Source organism: Nerophis ophidion, linkage group LG28 (genome assembly GCF_033978795.1).
Source record: "Nerophis ophidion isolate RoL-2023_Sa linkage group LG28, RoL_Noph_v1.0, whole genome shotgun sequence".
Classification (NCBI taxonomy): domain Eukaryota; kingdom Metazoa; phylum Chordata; class Actinopteri; order Syngnathiformes; family Syngnathidae; genus Nerophis; species Nerophis ophidion.
In genome coordinates this window covers 28377889-28400402 of record NC_084638.1, presented here as the reverse complement: position 1 = coordinate 28400402, position 22514 = coordinate 28377889, and the positions used below count along the sequence as shown (strand labels likewise).

At 41.0% G+C, this 22514-nt stretch overlaps 1 protein-coding gene across 9 annotated transcripts in view; it reads right to left on the bottom strand.

Annotated features, from left to right (window-relative positions):
• The window catches only part of LOC133545261 (astrotactin-1-like), a 167167-nt gene that overhangs the window by 5086 nt on the left and 139567 nt on the right, over positions 1–22514 (bottom strand). For all 9 annotated transcript variants that reach the window (XR_009804783.1, XM_061890668.1, XM_061890663.1 and 6 more), the window contains exons 18-21: positions 18436–18713; positions 13724–13857; positions 8287–8438; positions 5578–5713 (exon numbers count right to left, since the gene is read on the bottom strand). Coding sequence is in view for 8 of the 9 variants with exons in the window: in XM_061890668.1 (XP_061746652.1) it covers positions 5578–5713; positions 8287–8438; positions 13724–13857; positions 18436–18713 (700 nt within the window). In the remaining variant the exon portion in view is untranslated. The remainder of the gene's footprint in view (positions 1–5577; positions 5714–8286; positions 8439–13723; positions 13858–18435; positions 18714–22514) is intronic.

The following is a 22514-nucleotide window of genomic DNA, read 5'->3' as shown; positions in this document are numbered from 1 at the left end:
ATATCACATATTGTTATGACAGATTATGAATTTGTCCAAGACCATGTAGAATATATTAAATATAATAATTACATATTATGAAGGACCCAGATTTCCCTCGCCCGGACGCGGGTCACTGGGGCCCCCCTCTGGAGCCAGGCCCGGAGGTGGGGCACGATGGTTAAAGCCGGCCGGGCACAGCCCGAAGAGGCGACATGGGTCACCCCTCCAATGGGCTCACCACCCATAGAGGTCAGGTGCAATGTGAGCTGGGCAGCAGCCGAAGGCAGGGCACTTGGCGGTCCGATCCTGGGCTACAGAAGCTAGCTCTTGGGACGTGGAACGTCACCTCACTGGGGGGGTGGGAGCCTGAGCTAGTGCACGAGGTAGAGAAGTTTTGGCTAGATATAGTCGGACTCACCTCGACGCACAGCAAGGACTCTGGAACCACTTCTCTCGAGAGGGACTAGACTCTCTTCTACTCTGGCATTGCCGGCAAAGAGAGGCGACGGGCTGGGGTGGCAATTCTTGTTTCCCCCCGGCTCAAAGCCTGCACGTTGGAGTTCAACCCAGTGGACGAAAGGGTAGCTTCCCTCCACCTTTGAGTGGGGGGACGGGTCCTGACTGTTGTTTGTGCTTATGCACCAAACAGCAGTTCAGAGTACCCACCCTTTTTGGGTACACTCGAGGGAGTACTGGAAAGTGCTCCCCCGGGTGATTCCCTTGTCCTACTGGGGACTTCAACGCTCATGTTGGCAACCACAGTGAAACCTGGAGAGGCGTGATTGGGAAGAATGGCCGCCCGGATCTGAACCCGAGTGGTGTTTTGTTATTGGACTTTTGTGCTGGTCACAGATTGTCCATAACAAACACCATGTTCAAACATAAGGGTGTCCATATGTGCACTTGGCACCAGGACACCCTAGGCCGCAGTTCCATGATCCACTTTTTAGTTGTGTCATCGGATTTGCGGCCTCATGTTTTGGACACTCTGGTGAAGAGAGGGGCGGAGCTTTCTAGCGATCACCACCTGGTGGTGAGTTGGCTGCGATGGTGGGGGAGGATGCCGGACAGACCTGGCAGGCCCAAACGCATTGTGAGGGTTTGCTGGGAACGTCTGGCAGAGTCTCCTGTCAGAGAGAGTTTCAATTCCCACCTCCGGGAGAACTTTGAACATGTCACGAGGGAGGTGCGGGACATTGAGTCCGAGTGGACCATGTTCCGCACCGCTATTGTCGTGGCGGCTGATTGGAGCTGTGGCCGCAAGGTTGTTGGTGCCTGTCGTGGCGGTAATCCTAGAACCCGCTGGTGGACACCAGCAGTGAGAGATGCCGTCAAGCTGAAGAAGGAGTCCTATCTGGTTCTTTTGGCTCATAGGACTCCGGAGGCAGTGGACAGGTACCGACGGGCCAAGCGGTGTGCGGCTTCAGCTGTCGCGGAGGCAAAAATTCGGACATGGGAGGAGTTCGGGGAAGCCATGGAAAACAACTGCCGGACGGCTTCGAAACGATTGTGGACCACCATCCGCCGCCCCAGGAATGGGAAGCAGTGCACTATCAACACCGTGTATGGTGCGGATGGTGTTCTGCTGACCTCCACTGCGGATGTTGTGGATCGGTGGAGGGAATACTTCGAAGACCTCCTCAATCCCACCAACACGTCTTCCTATGAGGAAGCGGTGCCTGGGGAATCTGTGGTGGACTCTCCTATTTCTGGGGCTGAGATTGCCGAGGTAGTTAAAAAGCTCCTCGGTGGCAAGGCCCCGGGGGTGGATGAGAACCACCCGGAGTTCCTTAAGGCTCTGGATGCTGTGGGGCTGTCTTGGTTGAAAAGACTCTGCAACATCGCGTGTAATTCTGGATTGGCAGACCGGGGTGGTGGTCACTGTCTTTAAAAAGGGGGACCGGAGGGTGTGTTCCAACTATCGTGGGATCACACTCATCAGCCTTCCCGGTAAGGTATATTCAGGTGTACCTCAGATTCAGGAGGAACTGTGGTTTTTGTCCTGGTCGTGGAACTGTGGACCAGCTCTGTACTCTGGGCAGGGTCCTTGAGGGTGCATGGGAGTTTGCCCAACCAGTCTACATGTGCTATGTGGACTTGGAGAAGGCATTGGACCGTGTCCCTCGGGAAGTCCTGTTGGGAGTGCTGAGAGAGTATGGGGTACCGGACTGTCTGATTGTGGCAGTCCGCTCCCTGTATGATCAGTGTCAGAGCTTGGTCCGCATTGCTGGCAGTAAGTCAGAGACGTTTCCAGTGAAGGTTGGACTCCGCCAAGGCTGTCCTTTGTCACCGATTCTGTTAAGAACTTTTATGGACAGAATTTCTAGGCGCAGTCAAGGCGTTGAGGGGTTCCGGTTTGGTGGCTGCAGGATTAGGTCTCTGCTTCTTGCAGATGATGTGGTCCTGATGGCTTCATCTGGCCAGGATCTTCAACTCTCACTGGATTGGTTCGCAGCCGAGTGTGAAGCGACCGGGATGAGAATCAGCACCTCCAAGTCTGAGTCCATGGTTCTCGCCTAGAAAAGGGTGGAGTGCCATCTCCGGGTTGGGGAGGAGATCTTACCCCAAGTGGAGGAGTTCCAGTACCTAGGAGTCTTTTTCCCCAGTGGCTGAAGAGTGGATCGTGAGATCGACAGGCGGATCGGTGCGGCGTCTTCAGTAATGCGGACGTTGTACCGATCCATTGTGGTGAAGAAGGAGCTGAGCCGGAAGGCAAAGCTCTCAATTTACCGGTCGATCTACGTTCCCATCCTCACCTATGGTCATCAGCTTTGGGTCATGACCGAAAGGATAAGATCACGGATACAAGTGGCCGAAATGAGTTTCCTCCGCCGGGGGGCGGGGCTCTCCCTTAGAGATAGGGTGAGAAGCTCTGCCATCCGGGAGGAACTCAAAGTAAAGCCGCTGCTCCTTCACATGGAGAGGAGCCAGATGAGGTGGTTTGGGCATCAGGTCAGGATGCCACCCAAACGCCTCCCTAGAGGTGTTTCGGGCATGTCCAACCGGTAGGAGGCCACAGGGAAGACCCAGGACACATTGGGAAGACTATGTCTCCTGGCTGGCCTGGGAACACCTCGGGATCCCCCGGGAGGGGCTGGACCAAGTGGCTAGGGAGAGGGAAGTCTGGGCTTCTCTGCTTAGGCTGCTGCCCCCACGACCCCACTTCGGATAAGCGGAAGAAGATGGATGGATTGATGGATGTAGTTGTTAAGGCAATATTTCACCACCTGTGACCGTGGACTGGAATGTTGGTGTGCCCCACACATACAGCAAGTTAACTTTCGGTTTCCATCCCGGCGCATTTTTACAAACACAATGTTCCTGCAACATGCACGTTCTTGTGTGCGGATCATGCATCTTACATGTAGGTGGTGTGGATCATGCATCTTACATGTAGGTGGTGTGGATCATGCATCTTATATGTAGGTGGTGTGGATCATGCATCTTACATGTAGGTGGTGTGGATCATGCATCTTACATGTAGGTGGTGTGGATCATGCATCTTACATGTAGGTGGTGTGGATCATGCATCTTACATGTAGGTGGTGTGGATCATGCATCTTACATGTAGGTGGTGTGGATCATGCATCTTACATGTAGGTGGTGTGGATCATGCATCTTACATGTGGGTGGTGTGGATCATGCATCTTACATGTAGGTGGTGTGGATCATGCATCTTACATGTAGGTGGTGTGGATCATGCATCTTACATGTAGGTGGTGTGGATCATGCATCTTATATGTAGGTGGTGTGGATCATGCATCTTACATGTAGGTGGTGTGGATCATGCATCTTACATGTGGGTGGTGTGGATCATGCATCTTACATGTAGGTGGTGTGGATCATGCATCTTACATGTAGGTGGTGTGGATCATGCATCTTACATGTAGGTGGTGTGGATCATGCATCTTACATGTAGGTGGTGTGGATCATGCATCTTACATGTAGGTGGTGTGGATCATGCATCTTACATGTAGGTGGTGTGGATCATGCGTCTTACATGTAGGTGGTGTGGATCATGCATCTTACATGTAGGTGGTGTGGATCATGCGTCTTACATGTGGGTGGTGTGGATCATGCATCTTACATGTAGGTGGTGTGGATCATGCATCTTACATGTAGGTGGTGTGGATCATGCATCTTACATGTAGGTGGTGTGGATCATGCATCTTACATGTAGGTGGTGTGGATCATGCATCTTATATGTGGGTGGTGTGGATCATGCATCTTACATGTAGGTGGTGTGGATCATGCATCTTACATGTGGGTGGTGTGGATCATGCATCTTACATGTAGGTGGTGTGGATCATGCATCTTACATGTAGGTGGTGTGGATCATGTATCTTACATGTAGGTGGTGTGGATCATGCATCTTACATGTAGGTGGTGTGGATCATGCTTCTTACATGTAGGTGGTGTGGATCATGCATCTTACATGTAGGTGGTGTGGATCATGCATCTTACATGTAGGTGGTGTGGATCATGCATATTACATGTAGGTGGTGTGGATCATGCATCTTATATGTGGGTGGTGTGGATCATGCATCTTACATGTAGGTGGTGTGGATCATGCATCTTACATGTGGGTGGTGTGGATCATGCATCTTACATGTAGGTGGTGTGGATCATGCATCTTACATGTAGGTGGTGTGGATCATGCTTCTTACATGTAGGTGGTGTGGATCGTGCATCTTACATGTAGGTGGTGTGGATCATGCATCTTACATGTAGGTGGTGTGGATCATGCATCTTACATGTGGGTGGTGTGGATCATGCATCTTACATGTAGGTGGTGTGGATCATGCATCTTACATGTGGGTGGTGTGGATCATGCATCTTACATGTAGGTGGTGTGGATCATGCATCTTACATGTAGGTGGTGTGGATCATGCATCTTACATGTAGGTGGTGTGGATCATGCATCTTACATGTAGGTGGTGTGGATCATGCATCTTACATGTAGGTGGTGTGGATCATGCATCTTACATGTAGGTGGTGTGGATCATGCATCTTATATGTGGGTGGTGTGGATCATGCATCTTACATGTAGGTGGTGTGGATCATGCATCTTACATGTGGGTGGTGTGGATCATGCATCTTACATGTAGGTGGTGTGGATCATGCATCTTACATGTAGGTGGTGTGGATCATGCATCTTACATGTAGGTGGTGTGGATCATGCATCTTACATGTAGGTGGTGTGGATCATGCATCTTACATGTAGGTGGTGTGGATCATGCATCTTACATGTAGGTGGTGTGGATCATGCATCTTACATGTAGGTGGTGTGGATCATGCATCTTATATGTGGGTGGTGTGGATCATGCATCTTACATGTAGGTGGTGTGGATCATGCATCTTACATGTGGGTGGTGTGGATCATGCATCTTACATGTAGGTGGTGTGGATCATGCATCTTACATGTAGGTGGTGTGGATCATGCATCTTACATGTAGGTGGTGTGGATCATGCATCTTACATGTAGGTGGTGTGGATCATGCATCTTACATGTAGGTGGTGTGGATCATGCATCTTACATGTAGGTGGTGTGGATCATGCATCTTACATGTAGGTGGTGTGGATCATGCATCTTACATGTAGGTGGTGTCGGGCTCCAGGCAGCGCACCATCAGGCTGACGGAGGACGACGTCAGGTTGGGAATGTCAGCCAACATCACGCAGGGAGATCTGCCGCCCGACCAGATGTCATCCACGAAGCTCAGCACGCTCTCTGTGTGTGGTCACATGGGCAGGTAGTCCATTACTTCTCCTTACTCACTACTTGGAGAGTAATGAGGATTACTTATGCTTCCTCAGTACTTGAAGAGTCACACACAAGTCACATGGTCAAGTAGTGGATTACTTCTCCTTCCTCCCTCAGTACTTGGAGAGTAATGAGGATTACTTCTCCTTCCTGAGTACTTGAAGAGTCACACACAGGTCACATGTTCAAGTAGTGGATTACTTCTCCTTCCTCTGTATTTAGAGAGTAATGAGGATTACTTCTCCTTCCTGAGTACTTGAAGAGTCACACACAGGTCACATGTTCAAGTAGTGGATTACTTCTCCTTCCTCTGTATTTAGAGAGTAATGAGGATTACTTCTCCTTCCTGAGTACTTGAAGAGTCACACACAGGTCACATGGTCAAGTAGTGGATTACTTCTCCTTCCTCTGTATTTAGAGAGTAATGAGGATTACTTCTCCTTCCTGAGTACTTGAAGAGTCACACACGGGTCACATGGTCAAGTAGTGGATTACTACTCCTTACTCAGTACTTGGAGAGTAATGAGGATTACTTCTCCTTCCTGAGTACTTGAAGAGTCACACACAGGTCACATGGTCAAGTAATGGATTACTACTCCTTACTCAGTACTTGGAGAGTAATGAGGATTACTTCTCCTTCCTCACTACTTGGAGAGTCACACACACAGGTCACATGGTCAAGTAGTGGATTACTTGTCCTTCCTGAGTACTTGAAGAGTCACACGGGGGTCACAATGTCAAGTAGTGGATTACTACTCCTTACTCAGTACTTGGAGAGAAATGAGGATTACTTCTCCTTCCTGAGTACTTGAAGAGTCACACACGGATTACATGGTCAAGTAGTGGATTACTACTCCTTACTCAGTATTTAGAGAGTAATGAGGATTACTTCTCCTTCCCGAGTACTTGGAGAGTCACACAGGGATTACATGGTCAAGTAGTGGATTACTACTCCTTACTCAGTACTTGGAGAGTAATGAGGATTACTTCTCCTTCCTGAGTACTTGAAGAGTCACACAGGGGTTACATGGTCAAGTAGTGGATTACTTCTCCTTCCTCTGTATTTAGAGAGTAATGAGGATTACTTCTCCTTCCTGAGTACTTGAAGAGTCACACACGGGTTACATGGTCAAGTAGTGGATTACTACTCCTTACTCAGTACTTGGAGAGTAATGAGGATTACTTCTCCTTCCTGAGTACTTGAAGAGTCACAAACGGGTCACATGGTCAAGTAGTGGATTACTTCTCCTTCCTCTGTATTTAGAGAGTAATGAGGATTACTTCTCCTTCCTGAGTACTTGAAGAGTCACACACAGGTTACATGGTCAAGTAGTGGATTACTTCTCCTTCCTCAGTATTTAGAGAGTAATGAGGATTACTTCTCCTTCCCGAGTACTTGAAGAGTCACACACGGGTCACATGGTCAAGTAGTGGATTACTACTCCTTACTCAGTACTTGTAGAGTAATGAGGATTACTTCTCCTTCCTGAGTACTTGAAGAGTCACACACGGGTCACATGGTCAAGTAGTGGATTATTTCTCCTTCCTGAGTACTTGAAGAGTCACACATGGGTCACATGGTCAAGTAGTGGATTACTTCTCCTTCCTGAGTACTTGAAGAGTCATACACAGGTCACATGGTTAAGTAGTGGATTACTTCTCCTTCCTGAGTACTTAAAGAGTCACACACAGGTCACATGGTCAAGTAGTGGATTACTTCTCCTTCCTGAGTACTTAAAGAGTCACACACAGGTCACATGGTCAAGTAGTGGATTACTTCTGTATTTGACATGTTGTACAAGCTGGTAGTTTATTTTGCAGATGTTAAAAAACAAGCAAAATACAAAGTAATGCAAAAAAGGCAATCGTCTTGAAAGTAACTACAGAAATATTCAGAGGTGGGTAGAGTAGCCAGAAATTGTACTCAAGTAAGAGTACTGTTACTTTAGAGATTTATTACTCAAGTAAAAGTAAGGAGTAGTCATCCAAATATTTACTTGAGTAAAAGTAAAAAGTATGTTGTGAAAAAACTACTCAAGTACTGAGTAACTGATGAGTAACCTGATTACGGCAACAAGTAATGCACAAAAACATAAAAATAGCAATGAGCAAATTCAGAGCCAGGAATATCTCTTAAGCAACTAAAACAATATTATATATTAAATAATAATACATTAAAATAAAAAAATGGCACATTGAGCCACAATAACTTAACAGCACCATAGCCTCACTAGGCATTCATTGATTGATTGATATGATACTTTATGAAAATGAAAGTAAAAAGTACCTGCTTTCACTTTGTGGTGGTCACATCACATTCTATGATACAATATGAAAGTGAAAGTAAAAAGTACCTGCTTTCACTTTGTGGTGGTCACATCACATTCTATGATACCATATGAAAGTGAAAGTACCTGCTTTCACTTTGTGGTGGTCACATCACATTCTATGATACCATATGAAAGTGAAAGTACCTGCTTTCACTTTGTGGTGGTCACATCCCATTCTATGATACTATATGAAAGTGAAAGTAAAAGTACCAGTCTCCACTTTGGCGTGGTCGCTCCTGTCCGTCACCTTCTCCTGACTGATGAGGTAATCGCTGATGCGAACACCAATAGGAGGCTCCGTGTGTTTCCACTCCATCATCACTAACGAGCTGCTGGGCTCGTGGGCGTACGACAGCTTCAGTCTGACACACACACACACACACACACACACATACACACACACACACACACACACACACACACACACACACACACACACACACTCATTAAAACAACACATTTATTATATCTCATATATTATGTCACATACATTATATCTCATATTATAACCATCCATCCATCCATTTTCTACTGCTTGTCCCATTCAGGGTCACGGGGATGCTGGAGCCTATCTCAGCTGCATTTGGGCGGAAGGCGGGGTCAAATTATATCCCATTTATTATATCTCATACATTATATCTCATATATTATATATCATATAATATCCCATATATTATATCTCATACATTATGTCTCATATTATATACCATACATCATATCTCATACATTATATTTCATATTGTATATCATATTATATCCCATATATTATATCTCATACATTATGTCTCATATTATATCCCATACATCATATCTCATACATCATATTTCATATTGTATATCATATTATATCCCATATATTATATCTCATACATTATATTTCATATTGTATATCATATTATATCCCATATATTATATCTCATACATTATGTCTCATATTATATACCATACAACATATCTCATACATGATATTTCATACTGTATATCATATTTTATATATCATATTATATCCCATACATTATATTCCAGAAGTACGCGGATGACACAGCCATCGTCGGGTGCATCAGGGACGGCAGAGAGGAGGAGTTTCGGAACCTGGTGAGGGACTTTGTTGTCTGGTGCCACACCAACCTCTTGCAGCTCAATCCGTCAAAGACCAAGGAGCTGGTCATTGACTTTGGGAGGTCGAGTCCACGGTCACAACCTATTGTGATCGAGGGAGTTGAGGTACAGACCGTGGACTCATTCAAGTACCTCGGGGTTTGGGTGGACAATAAGCTGGACTGGACTGTTAACACGGACCACCAGTACAAGAAAGGACAGAGCAGGCTGTACTTCCTCAGGAGACTGCACTCCTTCAACATGTGTAGAAAACTCCTGTGGATGTACTACCAGTCTGTGGTTGCCAGTGTTCTGTTCTACATGGTAGTGTGCTGGGGGGGGGCAGTACATCTAAGAAGGACAGCTCCAGACTTGAGAAACTGATCAGGCGGGCCGGTTCTACAATGGGAATGAAACTGGACTCACTGGTGAGGGTGGCAGAGAAGAGGACTGTTGACAAACTAGTGAGCATCCTGGATGATGCCAGTCACCCTCTGCATAGTGTTATCAGTAGCCAGAGGAGCCTGTTCAGTTCTAGACTGCTTCATCCCAAGTGCAGGACTAATAGACTCAAGAACTCCTTTGTCCCACACGCCATTAGACTGTACAACTCCTCTCTGGGACGGGGGACGGGGGGGTATTAGGATGACAGGGGATGCAAAACATTAACAGTGCAATACCTTTTCATAACATGGTCACTACTGACTACTTTGTCTTGTTTTATTCTTATTTTACTGTTATATTGTTATTCCCATTGTTTTTATTCTTTTTGTAATATTTCTCTATTTTGTTTCCTTTTAAACCCCCATTATTTACTTTTTACTTTTATTTAAATTGACCTCAACTCTGTACACTGCTGCTGGAATTTTAATTTTCCTAAAGGAACTCTCCTGAAGGAATCAGTAAAGTACTATCTATCTATCTATCTATCTATCTATCTATCTATCTATCTATCTATCTATCTATCTATCTATCTATCTATCTATCTATCTATCTATCTATCTATCTATCTATCTATCTATCTATCTATCTATCTATCTATCTATCTATCTATCTATCTATCGATCTATCTTATAAATGATATTATATCTCCTACATTATATCTAATATATTATATCTCCTACATTATATCTAATATATTATATCTCCTACATTATGTCTCATATTATATCCCATACATTATAAATCATATCATACCTCATATATTATATCTCCTACATTATATCTCATATATTCCAGCTCAATCATTATGTCTCATATTGTATCCCACACATTATATCCCATACATGATACCTCATACATGATATCCCATAAATGACATCCCATATTATATCCCATACATTATAAATCATATCATATCTCATATATTATATCCCCTACATTATATCTCATATATTATTTCCCATAGATGATATCCTATAATATCATCTCATATATTATATCCCATACATGATACCTCATACATGATATCCCATAATATCATCTCATATTATATCCCAGACATTATATCTCATATATTATATCCCATACATGATATCCCATAGTATCATCTCATATTATATACCATACATGATATCTCATACATTATATGCCTCCATTTTTTAAATTGTATTTATTTACCAGCAAGCTGGTCAGGCTTTGCTGGACATTTTTAATTCTAAGAGAGACAAAACTGAAATAGAATTTGAAAATCCAAGAAAATATTTTAAAGACTTGGTCTTCACTTGTTTAAATAAATTCATTTATTTTTTTTATTTTGCTTCTTGTAACTTTCAGAAAGACAATTTTAGAGAAAAAATACAACCTTAAAAATGATTTTTAAACACATATACCTTTTTACCTTTTAAATTATTTCCTCTTCTTTCCTGAAAATTTAAATCAATGTTCAAATAATTGTATTTTTTTTTTTTGTAAAGAATAATAAATACATTTTAATTTAATTCTTCATTTTAACTTCTGTTTTTTTCGACGAGGAATATTTGTGAAATATTTCTTCAAACTTATGATTAAAATAAAAATAAAAATATTCTGGCAAATCTAGAAAATCTGTAGACTCAAATTTAAATCTTATTTCAAAGTCTTTTGAATTTCTTTTAAAATTTTTGTTCTGGAAAATCTAGAAGAAATAATGATTTGTCTTTGTTAGAAATATAGCTTGGTCCAATTTGTTATATATTCTAACAAAGTGCAGATTGGATTTGAACACATTTAAAACATCTCAGCAAAATTCTAAAATTAATCTTAATCAGGAACAATGACCAATGATGTGCCATAAATTATTTTTCAATTTTTTTTAAAAAGATTCAAATTAGCTAGTTTTTCTCTTCTTTTTTTCGGTTGAATTTTGAATTTTAAAGAGTCGAAATTGAAGATAAACTATGTTTCAAAATTTAATTATCATTTTTTTCCTGTTTTCTCTTCTTTTAAACCGTTCAATTAAATGTTTTTTTTCATCATTTATTCTCTACAAAAAACTCCCCGTAAAAGGAAAAAAAATGTACGATGGAATGACAGAATGACAGACAGAAATACCCTTTATATATATATATATGTGTATATATATATATATATATATATATATATATATATATATATATATATATATATATATATATATATATATATATATATATATATATATATTTATTTATTAAAGGTGAATTGAGCAAATTGGCTATTTCTGGCCATTTATTGAAGTGTGTATCAAACTGGTAGCCCTTTGCATGAATCAGTACCCAAGAAGTAGCTCTTGCTTTCAAAAATGTTAGTGACCCCTGCTGTATTTATTGTGTTTTTTAGGTTGATTTAATAATTTAAAGAACTTTTTTTTTTTTTTTTTTTAATATTTCTTGTGCGGCCTGGTACCAATCGGTGGTGGTATCATGTTGGGGACCACTGCCATACATGATACCTCAGATTATATCCCACACATAATATCTCATAGGTGGGCCTAACCCTAACCACAGGTGGAGGTACAAACCCTGTTTCCATATGAGTTGGGAAATTGTGTTAGATGTAAATATAAACAGAATACAATGATTTGCAAATCCTTTTCAAGCCATATTCAGTTGAATATGCTACAAGGACAACATATTTGATGTTCAAACTCATAAACTTCATTTTTTTTTGCAAATAATCATTAACTTAGAATTTCATGGCTGCAACACGTGCCAAAGTAGTTGGGAAAGGGCATGTTCACCACTGTGTTACATCACCTTTTCTTTTAAAAACACTCAATAAACGTTTGGGAACTGAGGAAACTAATTGTTGAAGCTTTGAAAGTGGAATTATTTCCCATTCTTGTTTTATGTAGAGCTTCAGTCCTTCAACAGTCCGGGGTCTCCGCTGTCCTATTTTAGGCTTCATAATGCGCCACACATTTTCCATGGGAGACAGGTCTGGACTGCAGGCGGGCCAGGAAAGTACCCGCACTCTTTTACTACGAAGCCACGCTGTTGTAACACGTGGCTTGGCATTGTCTTGCTGAAATAAGCAGGGGCGTCCATGATAACGTTCCTTGGATGACAGCATATGTTGTTCCAAAACCTGTATGGACCACTCAGCATTAATGGTGCCTTCACAGATGTGTAAGTTACCCATGCCTTGGGCGCTAATACACCCCCATACCATCACACATGCTGGCTTTTACACTTTGCACCTATAACAGTCTGGATGGTTATTTTCCTCTTTGTTCTAGAGGACACCACGTCCACAGTTTCCAAATATAATTTGAAATGTGGACTCGTCAGACCACAGAACACTTTTCCACTTTGCATCAGTCCATCTTAGAAGAGCTCGGGCCCAGCCAAGCCGGCGGCTTTCCTGGGTGTTGTTGATAAATGGGTTTGGCTTTGCATAGTAGAGTTTTAACTTGCACTTACAGATGTAGCGACCAACTGTAGTTGCTGACAGTGGTTTTATGAAGTGTTCCTGAGCCCATGTGGTGATATCCTTTACACACTGATGTCGGTTTTTGATGCAGTACTGCCTGAGGGCTCAAAGGTCCGTAATATCTTCACTTACCTGCAGTGATTTCTCTAGATTCTCTGAACCTTTTGATGATTTTACAGAGTGTAGATGGTAAAATCCCTAAATTCCTTGAAATAGCTGTTTAAGAAATGTTGTTCTAAAACTGTTTGACAATTTGCTTACAAAGTGGTGACCCTCACCCCATCCTTGTTTGTGAATGACTTAGCATTTCATGGAAGCTGCTTTTATAGCCAATCATGGCACCCACCTGTTCCCAATTAGCCTGCACACCTGTGGGATGTTCCAAATAAGTGTTTGATGAGCATTCCTCAACTTTATCAGTATTTATTGCCACCTTTCCCAACTTCTTTGTCACGTGTTGCTGGCATCAAATTCTAAAGTTAATGATTATTTGCACACAAAAAAATGTTTATGAGTTTGAACATGAAATATGTTGTCTTTGTAGCATATTCAACTGAATATGGCTTGAAAAGGATTTGCAAATCATTGTATTCTGTTTATATTTACATCTAACACAAGTTCCCAACTCATATGGAAGCAAGGTCTGTAGACTACATACGTGGGCTGAGGCAGAGGAGCACAGGTGGGCAGTCCATCAGCACCAAAGGAGGCGGAGTCACAGCGACACCAGTCGTGGATGACATCACCTTGACCTGAACACCACAAGGTGCTCATCATGGCCTCCTGCAGGGCCTGACCACACACACACACACACACACACACACACACACACACACACACACACACACACACACACACACACACACACACACACACACACACGCACACACACACACACACACAGGAAGTAAGCAGTGTGTTTAAAATGTCAACAAGTATCAAGTCCTTCAAAAGAGAAGTATTGGGTCAAAGGTCACGGACTGTGAAGTGTTCAGGACTGGATTCTGGTCTTGAGATGTAGAAGTGGTGACGTGTGCTTATGTTGATGTTGATGAGGTTTTTTTCCTTGTTCTCAAACTGAGACTGAGCACGCCCACAGGAAGTTACCTTTTTGTACCTCCCCCCTCCACCCCTTCTTTATCTTGACTTCCTACTTTCAATATGCTAATGAGCTTGCTAACCAGCACACCTGGTATGTTTTGTGTCATTATGCTAATGAGCATGCTAACGAGCACAACCTGATAGGTTTCATTTTGTGTCAATATGATAATGAGCATGTTAACGAGCACATTTGGTACATATTGTTTTGTGTCATTATGCTAATGAGCATGCTAACGAGCACACCTTGTAGGTCTCATTTTGTGTCAATATGCTAATGAGCACATTAACGAGCACATTTGGTACATCTCGTTTTGAGTCATTATGCTAATGAACATGCTAACAAGCAAATCTGGTAGGTCTCAGTTTGTGTCATTATGCTAATGAGCATGCTAACGAAGACACCTGGTATGTTCTGTGTAAATATGCTAATTAGCATGCTATCGAGCACACCTGGTAGGTCTCATTTTGTGTCAATATGCTAATGAGCACATTAACGAGCACATTTGGTACATCTCGTTTTGAGTCATTATGCTAATGAGCATGCTAACAAGCAAATCTGGTAGGTCTCAGTTTGTGTCATTATGCTAATGAGCATGCTAACGAAGACACCTGGTATGTTCTGTGTAAATATGCTAATTAGCATGCTATCGAGCACACCTGGTGGGTCTCATTTTGTGTCAATATGCTAATGAGCAGATTAACGAGCACATTTGGTACATCTCGTTTTGAGTCATTATGCTAATGAGCATGCTAACAAGCAAATCTGGTAGGTCTCAGTTTGTGTCATTATGCTAATGAGCATGCTAACGAGCACACCATGTAGGTCTCATTTTGTGTCAATATGCTAATGAGCGCATTAACGAGCACATTTGGTACATCTCGTTTTGAGTCATTATGCTAATGAGCATGCTAACAAGCAAATCTGGTAGGTCTCAGTTTGTGTCATTATGCTAATGAGCATGCTAACGAAGACACCTGGTATGTTCTGTGTAAATATGCTAATTAGCATGCTATCGAGCACACCTGGTGGGTCTCATTTTGTGTCAATATGCTAATGAGCAGATTAACGAGCACATTTGGTACATCTCGTTTTGAGTCATTATGCTAATGAGCATGCTAACAAGCAAATCTGGTAGGTCTCAGTTTGTGTCATTATGCTAATGAGCATGCTAACGAGCACACCATGTAGGTCTCATTTTGTGTTAATATGCTACTGAGCATGGTAACGAGGACACCTGATATGTTTTGTGTCAATATGCTGATGAGCATGCTAACGAGCACACCTGGTAGGTCTCATTCTGTGTCAATATGCTGATGAGCATGTTAACATGCACATTTGGTACATCTTGTTTTGTGTCATTATGCTAATGAGCATGCTAACCGGCACACCTTGTAGGTCTCATTTTTTGTCAATATGCTAATGAGTACATCTTGTTTTGTGTCACTGTGCTTAATGAGCCTGCTAACGAGCACACCTTGTATGTTTTGTTTTGCTTAAATATGCTACTGAGCATGCTAACAAGCACACCTGGTATGTCTGGTTTTGTGTCAAGATGCTAACGAACACACCTGGTAGGTCTGGTTTTGTGTCAAGATGCTAACGAGCACACCTGGTAGGTCTGGTCTTGTATCACTATGATAACAAGCGAACCTGGTAGACCTGGTCTTGTGTCACCATGCTAACGAGCACATCTGGTTTTGTATCACTATGCTAACGAGCACACCTGGTAGACCTGGTCTTGTGTCACTATACTAACGAGCATACCTGGTAGGTCTGTTTTTTTGTCAAGATGCTAACGAGCACACCTGGGAGACTAGGTCTTATGTCACGATGCTAACGAGCACAGCTGGTAGACTATGCTAACAAGCACACCTGGTAGGTCTGGTTTAGTGTCAATATGTTAATGAGCATGCTAACGAGCACACCTTGTAGGTCTGGTCTTGTGTCAAGATGCAAACGAGCACACCCGGTAGATCTGGTCTTGTGTCACTATGCTAATGAGCATGCTAACGAGCACACCTAGTAGGTCTGGTCTTGTGTCACTATGCTAACGAGCATACCTGGTAGACCTGGTCTTGTGTCACTATGGTAACGAGCACACCTGGTAGGTCTGGTTTAGTGTCACTATGCTAACGAGCACACCGGGTAGGTCTGGTTTAGTGTCAATATGCTAACAAAAACACCGGGTAGGTCTGGTTTAGTGTCAATCAGCTAACAAAAACACCGGGTAAGTCTGGTTTAGTGTCATTATGCTAACGAGCACACCTGGTAGACCTGGTCTTGTGTCACTAGACTAACGAGCACACCTGGGAGACCAGGTCTTGTGTCACTATGCTAACGAGCACACCTGGGAGACCAGGTGTTGTGTCACTATGCTAACGAGCACACCTGGTCGACCTGGTTTTGTGTCACTATACTAACGAGCACACCTGGGAGACCAGGTCTTGTGTCACTATGTTAACGAGCATACCTGGTAAACCTGGTTTAGTGTCACTATACTATCGAGCATACCTGGTAGGTCTGGTTTTGAGTCACTATACTAACGAGCACACCTGGTAGACCTGGTCTGGTGTCACTATGCTAATGAGCACACTTGGCAGGTCTGGTTTAGTATCAAGATATTAACAATCACACCTAGTAGGATTAGTTTAGTGTCAATATGCTAAAGAGCATGCTAACAAACACCTTGTAGTTCAGGTCTTGTTTCACTATGCTAACGAGCACACCTGGTAGGCCTGGTTTAGTGTCAATATGTTAATGAGCATGCTAACGAGCACACCCGGTAGACCTGGTGTTGTGTCACTATGGTAATGAGCACACCTGGTAGGTCTGGTTTAGTGTCAATATGCTAATGAACACACCTGGGAGACCAGGTCTTGTGTCACTACGCTAACGAGCACATCTGGTAGACTATGCTAACGAGCACACCTGGTAGGTCTGGTTTAGTGTCAATATGCTAACGAGCACACCGGGTAGGTCTGGTCTTGTGTCACTATGCTAACGAGCACACCTGGTCGACCTGGTTTTGTGTCACTATACTAACGAGCACACCTGGGAGACCAGGTCTTGTGTCACTATGCTAACGAGCACACCTGGTCGACCTGGTTTTGTGTCACTATACTAACGAGCACACCTGGGAGACCAGGTCTTGTGTCACTATGCTAACGAGCATACCTGGTAAACCTGGTTTAGTGTCACTATACTATCGAGCATACCTGGTAGGTCTGGTTTTGAGTCACTATACTAACGAGCACACCTGGTAGACCTGGTCTGGTGTCACTATGCTAACGAGCACACTTGGTAGGTCTGGTTTAGTATCAAGATATTAACAATCACACCTGGTAGGATTAGTTTAGTGTCAATATGCTAATAAGCATGCTAACAAACACACCTTGTAGGTCAGGTCTTGTTTCACTATGCTAACGAGCACACCTGGTAGGTCTGGTTTAGTGTCAATATGTTAATGAGCATGCTAACGAGCACACCTGGTAGACCTGGTGTTGTGTCACTATGGTAATGAGCACACCTGGTAGGTCTGGTTTAGTGTCAATATGCTAACGAGCACATCTGGTAGACTATGCTAACGAGCACACCTGGTAAGTCTGGTTTAGTGTCAATATGCTAACGAGCACACCGGGTAGGTCTGGTCTTGTGTCACTATGCTAACGAGCACACCTGGTAGACCTGGTATTGTGTCACTATACTAACAAGCATACCTGGTAGGTCTGGTCTTGTGTCACTATGCTAACGAACACACCTGGTAGGTCTGGTTTAGTGTCAACATGTTAATGAGCATGCTAACGAGCACACATGGTAGGTCTGGTCTTGTGTCAAGATGCAAACGACCACACCTGGTAGACCTGGTCTTGTGTCACTATACTAACAAGCATACCTGGTAAGTCTGGTCTTGTGTCACTATGCTAACGAACACACCTGGTAGGTCTGGTTTAGTGTCAACGTGTTAATGCACATGCTAACGAGCACACCTGGTAGACCTGGTCTTGTGTCACTATGCTAACGAGCACACCTGGTAGGTCTGGTTTAGTGTCAACATGTTAATGCACGTGCTAACGAGCACACCTGGTAGACCTGGTCTTGTGTCACTATGCTAACGAGCACACCTGGTAGACTTGGTCTTGTGTCACTATACTAACGAGCACACCTGGTAGGTCTGATTTAGTGTCAATATGCTAATGAGCATGCTAACGAGCACACCTGGTAGGTCTGATTTAGTGTCAATATGCTAATGAGCATGCTAACGAGCACACCTGGTAGGTCTCGTTGTTGGACACCAGTTCGTAGAGGGGCGCGGCCTTGGTGATCTGCAGCAGGACAGGTAGAGACTCCGGGCGTCCCTGAGCCGGCCTGGGACTCATGTGGCACAGGTGGCAGGACCGAGGACACTGTCCCTGGCTGCTACAGTCCATCCTCACGCCCGCCGCCATGCGCTTGGCGCCTGTGTCCAGCAGGCTGGCCACGTAGGCCGGGTAGGTCAGGGTTCTGGGCTCCTTGTCGTGCTCCTCCGACTCCTCCGAAGGTGAGTTACCTGCGGCACACCCAAATACACCTGAAGTATAGTACTACTGCAGTACTTTAAATACACCTGTAGTACTACTGTAGTACTTTAAATAAACTTGCAGTACTACAGCAGTACTTTAGATACACCTGTAGTACACCTGTAGTACTTTAAATACACCTGTAGCACTACTGCAGTACTTTAAATACACCTGTAGCACTACTGCAGTACTTTAAATACACCTGTAGCACTACTGCAGTACTTTAAATACACCTGTAGCACTACTGCAGTACTTTAAATTCATCCATAGTAATTTAAATACACTTGTAGTACTACTGTAGTACTTTAGTACCACACTCATGGTTTTGCCGGACAGAACAAGAAGTATTACTACGTCTACAGTAATACTTTAATACAACGTTGATGTACAGTAAGTGAATTGTGAATTATATTTTATATAGCGCTTTTCTCAAGTGACTCAAAGCGCTTTACATAGTGACACCCAATATCTAAGTTACATTTAAAGCAGTGTGGGTGGCACTGGGAGCAGGTGGGTAAAGTGTCTTGCCCAAGGACACAACGGCAGTGACTAGGATGGCGGAAGCGGGAATCGAACCTGCAACCCTCAAGTTGCTGGCACGGCCACTCTACCAACCGAGCTATGGAGTGTACTAGTACAGGAGTGGTACAATCGTACAGGAGTGGTACAATAGTACTGCAGTAATAGTACAGTGCAGTAGAAGTATAGTAAAGGTACAATAGTAATAGAGTAGAAGTAGTAGTGCAGTTTTAGCACAACTGTAGTACCAGAGTAGTACAGTGTTAGTAGATTAGTATTGTAAAAGTGCAGAAGTAATAGTAATAGTACAGTAACAGATAGTAGTGCAGTAGTTTTACAGTAGTAGTACAATAGTATTGCATTAAGAGTACAGTAGAATTACAATATAAATACAATAGTAATAGAGTAAAAGTAGTAGTACAGTTTTTGCATTAAAGTATTACATAGTTAGTAGAGTAGTATAGTAAAAGTACAACAGTAATAGGAGTAGTAGTAGTACAGTAGCAGAGTAGTAGTAAAGTAGTACCAGGGTACTACAGTAGTAACTGAGTAGTATTAGTATAGTAAAAGTACAGTAGTAGAATAGTAGTACAGTAGTAGTAGTAGTAGTACAGCAGTATTGAGTACTACAGTAGTAGTAGTATAACAGGAGAACAGTAGTAGGGTAGTAGTATTGTAGTAAATGTACAGTAGTAGTAGTAGTAGTACTGTAGCAGAGTAGTCGTACAGTAGTACCAGGGTACTATAGTAGTAACTGAGTAGCAGTAGTAGTATAATAGTAGAATAGTAGTACAGTAGTAGAGTATTTGAGTAGTAGTATTAGTAGTACAGCAGTATTGGAGTACTACAGTAGCAGTAGTAGTATAGTTAAAGTATAGTAGTAGAATAGTAGTACAGTAGTAGAGTATTTAAGTAGTAGTATTAGTAGTACAGCAGTGTTGGAGTACTACAGTAGCAGTAATAGTATAACAGTAGTAAAGTGGTGCAGTAGTAGTAGTAGTAGTAGACTAGTAGTATTATAGTAAACATACAGATGTAGTAGTATTAGAGTAAAAGTACAGTAGTAGTAGTAGAGCAGTATTGGAGTAGAAGAGTGTTATCAGAGTAATATAGTACAAGTAGTGTAGTATGTTAGGAAGTATTATGAAGGATTATTAATATTAGTACTCATGATCATGTTGTCATCAAATATAATAAATGTTGTACTTTAGGAAGTTTAAGTACAAATATCACCTAAAATATTGATTAAAAACATCAAATATAATAAATGTTGTACTTTAGGAGGTTTAAGTACAAATATCAACTAAAATATTGATTAAAAACATCAAATATAATAAATGTTGTACTTTAGGAGGTTCAAGTTGCAAGAAAGACTTCAAATATTGTTAATAAAAGAATCCTAAAAATGTGAGAAATGTTCCGGCAAGAATGAGGGAGAAGATCTAACTTATTCATATAATAAATATTCATGTACAAATAAAAATGACTTTCTTATTTATTCTTATTCTAATTTTAATAAATATAGTTTGTCACAAACTGGATTTTTTATATCATTTTTAATTGTACAAATAAAACCTGGTGTAATACTACACTTGTGTAGTATTACAGTAATGTCCCATCACAATACACCAAATATGATACAATCACTATATTATTATTATTATTATTATTATTAAATGCTTCCATTGTTTCATACTTCTGACATCATCGTTAAAAAACATAACATTCAAAAAGGAGATGTTATCAAACGTGTATATTTGTAGTACTTTAAACGTGTATATTTGTAGTACTTTAAACGTGTATATTTGTAGTACTTTAAACGTGTATATTTGTAGTACTTTAAACAAGTATATTTGTAGTACTTTAAACATGTATATTTGTAGTACTTTAAACGTGTATATTTGTAGTACTTTAAACATGAATATTTGTAGTACTTTAAACATGTATATTTGTAGTACTTTAAACGTGTATATTTGTAGTACTTTAAACATGTATATTTGTAGTACTTTAAACATGTATATTTGTAGTACTTTAAACGTGTATATTTGTAGTACTTTAAACGTGTATATTTGTAGTACTTTAAACGTGTATATTTGTAGTACTTTAAACAAGTATATTTGTAGTACTTTAAACATGTATATTTGTAGTACTTTAAACATGTATATTTGTAGTACTTTAAACGTGTATATTTGTAGTACTTTAAACATGTATATTTGTAGTACTTTAAACGTGTATATTTGTAGTACTTTAAACGTGTATATTTTTAGTACTTTAAACGTGTATATTTGTAGTACTTTAAACGTGTATATTTGTAGTACTTTAAACGTGTATATTTGTAGTACTTTAAACATGTATATTTGTAGTACTTTAAACGTGTATATTTGTAGTACTTTAAACGTGTATATTTGTAGTACTTTAAACGTGTATATTTGTAGTACTTTAACCATGTATATTTGTAGTACTTTAAACATGTATATTTGTAGTACTTTAAACGTGTATATTTGTAGTACTTTAAACGTGTATATTTGTAGTACTTTAAACAAGTATATTTGTAGTACTTTAAACATGTATATTTGTAGTACTTTAAACGTGTATATTTGTAGTACTTTAAACATGAATATTTGTAGTACTTTAAACATGTATATTTGTAGTACTTTAAACGTGTATATTTGTAGTACTTTAAACGTGTATATTTGTAGTACTTTAAACGTGTATATTTGTAGTACTTTAAACAAGTATATTTGTAGTACTTTAAACATGTATATTTGTAGTACTTTAAACATGTATATTTGTAGTACTTTAAACGTGTATATTTGTAGTACTTTAAACATGTATATTTGTAGTACTTTAAACGTGTATATTTGTAGTACTTTAAACGTGTATATTTTTAGTACTTTAAACGTGTATATTTGTAGTACTTTAAACGTGTATATTTGTAGTACTTTAAACGTGTATATTTGTAGTACTTTAAACATGTATATTTGTAGTACTTTAAACGTGTATATTTGTAGTACTTTAAACGTGTATATTTGTAGTACTTTAAACGTGTATATTTGTAGTACTTTAAACGTGTATATTTGTAGTACTTTAAACATGTATATTTGTAGTACTTTAAACGTGTATATTTGTAGTACTTTAAAAGTGTATATTTGTAGTACTTTAAACAAGTATATTTGTAGTACTTTAAACGTGTATATTTGTAGTACTTTAAACGTGTATATTTGTAGTACTTTAAACATGTATATTTGTAGTACTTTAAACGTGTATATTTG